Source organism: Phaseolus vulgaris, chromosome 2, assembly GCF_000499845.2.
Source record: "Phaseolus vulgaris cultivar G19833 chromosome 2, P. vulgaris v2.0, whole genome shotgun sequence".
Lineage (NCBI taxonomy): Eukaryota > Viridiplantae > Streptophyta > Magnoliopsida > Fabales > Fabaceae > Phaseolus > Phaseolus vulgaris.
Window position 1 is genome coordinate 44,509,644 of NC_023758.2, and position 8,475 is coordinate 44,518,118.

General features: G+C 33.0%; 1 protein-coding gene across 3 annotated transcripts; it reads right to left on the bottom strand.

Moving 5' to 3' along the window:
* Window positions 1-451: 451 nt before the first annotated feature.
* Window positions 452-7,446, bottom strand: LOC137812508 (uncharacterized). Of its 3 annotated transcripts, XR_011081259.1 has the most exons (7): window positions 7,045-7,446; window positions 5,483-6,662; window positions 3,338-3,412; window positions 2,633-2,756; window positions 1,453-1,529; window positions 1,281-1,357; window positions 452-840 (listed from the first exon to the last, which is right to left on the bottom strand). XR_011081259.1 is itself a non-coding variant. In XM_068614516.1 (5 exons), the coding sequence occupies exons 2-4, from the start codon at window positions 6,371-6,373 to the stop codon at window positions 2,640-2,642; spliced, it is 1,083 nt and encodes a 360-aa protein (XP_068470617.1). In that variant the 5' UTR covers window positions 6,374-6,662; window positions 7,045-7,446; the 3' UTR covers window positions 2,195-2,311; window positions 2,633-2,639. The 3 variants fall into 3 exon arrangements, 2 of the variants coding, with proteins under 2 accessions (XP_068470617.1, XP_068470616.1); XM_068614516.1 differs by lacking the exons at window positions 452-840; window positions 1,281-1,357; window positions 1,453-1,529 and adding an exon at window positions 2,195-2,311; XM_068614515.1 differs by lacking the exons at window positions 452-840; window positions 1,281-1,357; window positions 1,453-1,529 and having other exon boundaries at window positions 2,365-2,756.
* Between the last annotated feature and the right edge of the window lie 1,029 nt (window positions 7,447-8,475).

Consider the following 8,475-nt stretch of genomic DNA (forward strand, 5'->3'; position numbering starts at 1 on the left):
TAAAACTTTATTTATTTATTTAAATAAGAAAATAAATAATTCAGAATTTGTATTTGTTTAATCTTTTAACTAATTCAAGTATTTTAGTAATCAAGAAACAATTAGGTATTGTTTAGAAACTAGATTGCTGCTTCAAACAATATACAGTAAAGGAAATTGACATCATTCAAGTTATAGCATTCTAGTTGTTGGATTATGCTTAAGTTAAAAAAATTGAAGAAACTATATGAAACAACTTTTGTAAATTAATTAATGTATTAAAATTTAATAAATTCATTACACCTATATTTTATCAGTAAAAATTTGTGCAATGATAACTATATACCCTTCACACACTACAATTAAAGTTAATCAAATGTCAGTTTTGAAAGTTTTAGTGATTGTGCTTTATATGTCCAAACAACAACAATAAAGTATAGCACATTTACATTAACAAAAGTGATGAAATGTTACATGGGAAAATGAAGTTTAAGATGAATCAACTCACTAGTTTTGAAAAATTATGTAAATGTGTATTTCTGTTAATTAAATTAAGGCTTACATTTCTGGTAGCATCTCCAACTCTATTGTTTGCTAAGGGAAATGATAGAGTAATTATAAACTAATTTAGCATCCAAGCATAGCATTTAGAAAAAGAAAGATGCTCTCAAATGTCACCTTCTATTGGAAAGGGATGAAAACATAATTCTCTACTCTCCTACAATATTTTCCTACATATCTTTACCATTTTGTCACGCTCTTCAATCTCTACCTTTCTAGCTTCAATTTCCAACTCACAAGCTTCCGTCCATCTACCAACTTCTTCTTCTGCTGCTTTCATTTCCATAAAAACTCCTTTACCTTTTGGCAAGTTAGACAGAAACCAAGGTTAGTAAGAAAAACAGTTCTTATTAGGAAAATGTTATTTCGTGTGCTGATGAAGCATGTGATTACATTTTGAGCCAAAATTCTCTTTGTATCTTTTAACTCCTTAGTGTAGAGTTTGTTTTCTACAATTTCCTTGGCTTGTTTTTCTGTGAGACTTTAGAGGCGTTGTGTCTGACCTGGCATGAGTTTCATGATAAATAATTCAAATAGCCTAATCAATATATAAACCAAGAGAGAAAAAATTACTCATTTTTTATCAAGCACGGTCAAAAAAATGAGACATCAATGAAAAGGTTTTGAATGAAACTTTAATTTTACTATTTTTTTCTTGCAAATCATGCAGTATCAGGAGAAACTCCATATCACTGTGACAAAAAAATATAATTTCAATATAATACCAGATGGAAAAGTACCTATATTCTTCCAAAGATCTCCTCAATTAAGTGACTTCAAGACGTACATTCTTGATCATCCATTCCACGATTTAAGTCTTGGAAAATGACCATAAATGTCAAAATGCTTTTTTGAATGAAAGAAAGAGCTGATTATTCCAGTTATTAGGAATTAAAGGTAATAAGACCTTACCACACTAACAACTCCCTCTTCACACTCACTGCTATCTGATTTAGCCCCAGAACTCTATGTTGATTGTTCATTGTTCCCTGAATTGTTTTGGAAAAGTAGAGTATGATTAAAAAAATTGTACCAATATAGTATCAGCTTAAGAGTGCACCACGTTGGAGTTTTTTATTTCTTCTTTTGGTAACTTTATAAGTGATTTTAGTTTGTATATTCTTTTGAAAAAATTTCTAGAGCTGACACGTGCAAGAACTTACCGAGGAAGTAGTTTCTATGTTACTGAGGAAGTAGTTTCTATGTGTACTATAAATAGATGTTGTTGATGTCTTAATAATTTGATCACAATAATGAATTGCAGAATTGAAGAAGGGAAACATTTTATGACTTCAGTTTCTGCCTCAGTTTTATCTGCCAGATACTATTTACCCAAAGAAATTTGCTCACCATGTTAAATCCTTTTTCAAGAATATGGATAACTTACTTTTGACGAGATGGATATTGCATTTTGTAATAAAATAAATTCCTCTTTTTCCACATTATTTTAATTTTTTGTTTCTCTAACTAATGTTGTAATAAGAACATTGATTGGTTATCTAAATACATACACATATACATAGAAATGGTGTTGAAATGAGCTTGTCAATGGAAGTAACCAAAAATACAGTATCAGGTGCAAGCAACCAAAATTGTTGACACATCGAAAATAGGCATTCAATCAAAATAATGTAAAATGTAGAACTGATAGGAATTTAGACATAAATGTAGATCCAACGAGAAGTATTATTTGATCACTCATTCATGAGATCTTTAAGTTCAGAACTGCATATTTTCCTTCAACCGTAGTTTGTAACCTTATGGGATGACTCTGTAACAATCAAGAAAGACAACATATACACTGAAATATTAGTAAAACACATAAAACTCAAATAGAGCCCACGGCATTCTCATTATTTTCATGACCAAGTACATATGGAGCCCAGGATTGCACATGTGTGTGTGAGCATTCAGAAATCTAGCTTGCAAACAACATAATTGTTATTTTACATTGAACAAATATGCGAATCTATAGACTCATAAGTCGTATCATAATGAATATATTCAAAATCTCAAAACTCAAGATGGGAAGGAAGGGCAGTTTTGTTTTGTCGGAGAGGGACAAAAGACTTAACAAAGATCTAAACTGTACCAAGGGATCATGTTGTATGGGCACCATGGGTCCTTGACGCCCATATTCCGAAGACCAGAAACCAGAAAACGAACAAGATTGCCCAATAACGTGCAGGTCCATACTTGATTCTGGTAAGCACAAACTGCAAAATAAAAGTGCAGTTATGTATATGCCACTAAGATCAACCATGTATTGTATTTTTAAGCACAAGAAAAGAGTACAACCATAAATACTAGTCAATTAAGTGAGAGAACCTCAAGACTTTAACGTACTTTATCCTACTCAATGTGAGGTAGTCCTTTCCGTGGCCCAACCCTCAACAAGGGCACTAATTGTTGGGACTTAAACAAAAGAGGAGAATTCAATCCAAAAGACTAGTCCGTTAGATGGGAGAACCTCAAAGCTCAAGTACCACGTCAATTAATTTATCCTACTCAATGTTGAACTCCAAAGATTATGCCATAATAATTTGGAAATTATTCATTCAACTATTCAATGGTCTATGATAATTGTGAACTTAATCAGTCAGGATCTTCATTTATATTTCAATTGTTTTTAAAATCATTGTTGTGTTTATTTTGGTACAAGGCCACACGTATCTTCATAAAAGACAATCCTACTCGAGTAGGATAAAAACATAGTCAAGTTTGAATCCATCCAAACATAACCAAATCTGAAAAAATCTTCTTAGGGGAGCAAAAGGAAGGGACACAAAGTACTTACAAAGCGGAAGAAAACCACCACTGCTAAAGCACATACCCCTCCAAGTAAGATATGAAGACCACTTCTAGCAGTTTTCTGCACAACAAACACAGGCTCATTATGCTTCTAACCAAATCAATAGGGAAGAACAAATATACAGACCACACAAACAAGTGTAACAAAAGGAAAAAAAAGAAGCAATGAAGTTGTTTGATCACTTTATCCATTCAAAATGGTTCCTCTCTTGAAGTAACCATGAGTAGACCACCAAAGCACCCTAAAAAGTACAAGCATTACATTTGAACCACACAAACTGAAGAATAGAAAAAAAAACACCCTCATAAGATTTTAGTGTCTATATATTTACCAGTTTTTATAGTTAAGAAACTACAAGTGGCATACTCTATACTTAACCATCAAAAAATGTTCTAGCCTGCACACACCCAGTGCAGTGTAATGCTAAAAACAATTGTTTAAAAGGAAAATATCCACCTTGATATGCAAATACAAGTGACATAGCTAGATGTGCAACACCACGCATATCAAGAAAAAGTGACACGAGGCCCATGAAATTGCAATAAGTGATTTGTATTAATCTTGCTAGCATAGAGAATGCGAGCCAGGGAGCGGGGATGCAAGAGAACTCTGCATAAGAATCCAAACTCCAACTCACCTATCATAATTGGCTAACAGAAATATACAATCAAGTATGTAGGAATAAAAGGGATTGTTTTTCTTTTATTCAAATCTAGCCAAAAATGAAAGTCCTAGTATAGAGAGACCATGAATAATAGAATAAAAGAAGCTAATGGTGAGTTGAGCAAAGCAGAAAGATGAAACTGGACAGGAAAGTCCTCTAAGGTAAAAACATCCCCCACCCAAATGTTCTCTACCAAAAGTTAATCCAGTACCATCAGGCAAACTGAAAAAAACTAGTTGTTTAAATAAAGTATAATATCACCTAGGAAATAAATCTTCAAAAACTGAAGTTGACATGATTCAAGGGTTTATATGCCACCAATTCTAATCTAAATCATACTTTCGAATTACAAATATTAAACAGACTACTAGATATCAAAAGGACTGAATGTAAATGAATCATGTAACAACCATAAAAATGACCACTTCACAGTGTACAACACATTGATAAATGACCATTCAATTTTAATAATTAAAAAACATATTTCTATTGCCCCAAATTGCATTTTACCTGACACCATTGTTTGCACACGCATAAGTGAGATTCTCAAAGATAATTCTTAAGGGTGTTTTTAGATGGAGGGTAAGACTGAGTAGACTTAACCATTGTGTGGGAGTGTGTGGAAACGGGGAGGAAAAAGAAGGATTATCATGTAGAAAAGGTATTACTTGACTTGAGACCTCATCCTTTTTCACTCCTTTCCACTTTTCTTTTCCTTTTTATCAACTGCTCCCTTCTCCTCCCAACTCCCAAATATAACCTAAAAATCTTCAAAACTGCCCCTTATAACAGACCAAGGAAGTGCTGACTAAACTACAGGAAGCAGAGAACAGACCACAAAGCTTTCCATCATTCATCTCGATGGCTCAGCTTCAGATCTATATATTAGACATTGGCCATAAGACCTTTTCCTTTACCAGTATTAAATGCAGGCATATAGGTGATCATTACACAGAATACCAGACTAAATGTTAACTCAGTGGTCAACCTAAAGTCCATTAGTAATTTGCTGTCCCATATAATTCCCATCATTCTTCCCAGTCATGATCCAGTTATTGACTTTCCACAATGTATTTTTTACTAAAGAAGACTGGTAGAATATTGAATAAGGATGAAAGCAGCTTCTGTTAAAAAAAGTTAGCATTTGGTCTAGCAGATGAAGAAACACGTGAGCAAAAGGTGGCCCAACAGATTATGTAGAGAAATGAATTGATAGCGAGCCAAACTATTATATTTGCTTCATGTATGAGTAACTAATTAAGCCTGCCTCAATGTATGCATCACTGTCACAACCTCTTCAAAGTTTAAGCCTACTATTTTGTAAATTCATAAGTTGAAAGTAAACCAAAAGTAGTTGCATACAATCATGTACAGGAACATTCAGGCAAAGAAAAGGAAAACAAGAACTTATCATTCAAATATATTAGCAAGTTCGGGTACTTATTCAAATTGCTAATTTTAAATACCTTTCCAACACGAGGGGCTATAAGCCATGCAAGGGTGATGGTAAGCAGCCCCGTAGCAAGCAGGATACCTGTACCCTCCACGGCCCATTTAGTTGCAGTATTCTGTACAGGGACAACATCTTCAGTAACAATGCTCAAAGGCTGCTCAGAAGCAACCTGTGAAAGTGTGTCCACATTGCTAACGTTGTTATTGGTACTGCTATTATGAGGACAAAACCATAGTGCAATCTCACTTAGCCGTTGCCTCCGAATAGCAGCCACTGCATCAGGATCCACACCAGCATTTGCACGAGCTTGTGCGAGACCAGGATCACCACTAGCAGTTCTTTCCCTCAATACTTCATACTCCTTCAAAGCTCCAACAACCTTATTGAAGTCAGAAACTCTGATATTATTTGCTATATGTCCACATATTTCACAAATGGTAGATCCATGGTTGACAAACCACTTGAGTGCACAAGCATAATGTACTAAAGCAAGATCGTTTTTACAAGAACATCCCAGTTCAATTAGTTTATCTTGATGAGACAAACCAAGTTCCAAATCGCTTTTACAAATGAAAACCTCCCCATCGGGGCTTACAAATTCCACCATCCCTGTATTGTTTTCAATGTTTCTGTTAAGAGACATATTTCTGGGAATTCCATTGCCATCACACCCTACTTCCCCCTTGCTTTTACACAATTCTGAACCCGGGGTGATGCCCAGAAATTCTAGCGCCGCATCTGCCCTTTTATCAGATTCAGTACATTGGCACACACGACAAGTTTCCAAGCCTTCCTTGTCCAGACTAATTCGAGCATGAGATTCTAAATCCCCATTCTCAAGAGTCGAGGAACCATCATCACTGACTTCTTCCTTTGTTCTTGCTAAATCATTTTCTCTGCCCATCTGATCAGTCTTCAGACTCAAAGACACAAATTGGCCTTTCAGATTATTAGACCATTCTTCTACTTCAATAAGATTAACTTAATTCAGTTCACAAACCCTTCTCCTGCACTGAGAACCATCGTCAACAAAAAAACTAGCATTCCAACACACAAAAACAACAACCATTCGCAGTTTTAACTTCAATTGTAAACCAGAGGCCCTCAGCAGAAAACAACGGAACGAGATTGGACTAGATATTCTCCGGAAGAATACAGAAATTTCAACGCTGCAAATCCAGTTCTTTTGTAACCTGAAACGCGTATATGTATGTTAATTGCAAATTAATGTCCAAACCACTAGTTGAATTATAAAAAATAAACAAATAAAAAAAATATGAAGAGCGAAGCAGTCAAAAATTCCAAGGGAAATTAAAAATTCAAAACTTTATGTACCCCAAAGGCCTAGATTTTCTTATTGAGCGAATATCATAGAATAAATCTGAAGAATAAACTATAACTAGCATACAACTGAGAATGTGATAATGAAGCGGTGGAGGCGGCACCCACAATTAAAGAAGCAACATTAAGAAAACCCAATTGTTTGATTTTATAAGGGCATCAGTGAAATCCCTTACTAACGATGAAAATTGAATAAAAAATGGAAGATTCAGGTGACAGTAGTGAAGAACTTACCCAGAGAGAATTGATTTGAGTTGAGTGCGTTAGAGGGTCTTGTCTTGTCTTGTGAGTTTCATTCACTCATTCACTCACTCCTCACTTACTGTTACCACTCTTCTCTTCTCTTCTCTTCTCTTCTTGTTTATGTATCTTTTGCTCGCATCGTTTCTTTCTTTCTTTCTTTCTCTTTCACAATACAGTTCAATAATACATTCTCACCGTTTTCAGCTCTTACACTGCATACATACATACATACATGTACGTACATACATACATACATACCAATTGCGTCTGCCCACTCTTCTCCATTTGTAGCCCTTTCCTTACAAAACATCAATACCATCACGCATCTATCTAATAAAAGCACATTTTTTTATTTCCATTTCGGTGTGTTACCGTTCTCCTTGTATTCCTCAAATCTTCCTTAACATTAATGTTTTTTTTTTCTATATTACATTGTCATTTTAGTTTTTTTTCCCCTTTTCTTACAGTAATTTTTACTAGAGTTAACAACCCTGTTCTTTTTTACAACAATTTATTAATGAGAATTTTTACTTTGATTTTCACCTTTGTCAGTTCAATCAGTGAGGTTAAAATGCTGCCAACATTACTAATCTCTGGCTTATTGAATTATTGGAAGGTACTTAGGAGAAAAAACACTAAAGAGAAATTTAGAAAATATGAAAGAAGCGATGTAATTTAACTCGTAATTTAAGGGCTTGAATATGAAATAATTCAGTGAGTATTTTTAGTATTTTTAAATAAAGGGTCATTTATGTTTATTCCACATTAAAAAAATTATTATTTTTCTTTAAAAATAATTTCTCATTTGAATTAAATTCTAATTGTTTTGGAAAGTTGAAACAAATTGTAAAGTTTTTAAAGGTATCATTTATACTATTATATAAAAGTGATACAATTGTTTTATAGTTAGTTTTTGAGTCATTAGAAAATTTTACTTTTTCATTATTTGATGAAATGTACAAGTATACAATCTTTCTAAGTGAAAATAATTATTTAATTCCTTAACTAAAAAACTGTATAACTCCTTTACTTTTATCCTTATTTATATTTTATTTTTAAAATTATATTTTTTACATATAGAAATGCTAGTTAATGTATATTGACATTTTAAAATTTAAAAATTACACTTTATATTCTAATATATTAAAATGTACTTTTATTCATTAAAACCAATACAAACATTTTGACTTTTTGATATGGTTCATCATTGTAAACCAACTTTTAATGGACTTTTTTTATTTATTTTATAACTGTTAATGTCTTTAATTACTAATTTTGAATAAAGTACTATTCATTTAAAATTTAGAACAATAAAAAATGTTTTAAATAGTCGTACTAAATATTTTAGAACTTCTATCAAAATATTCATTTAAAAAAAAAACTGAAAGATAATATAAAACAAATCAAATACACTATTGAGAG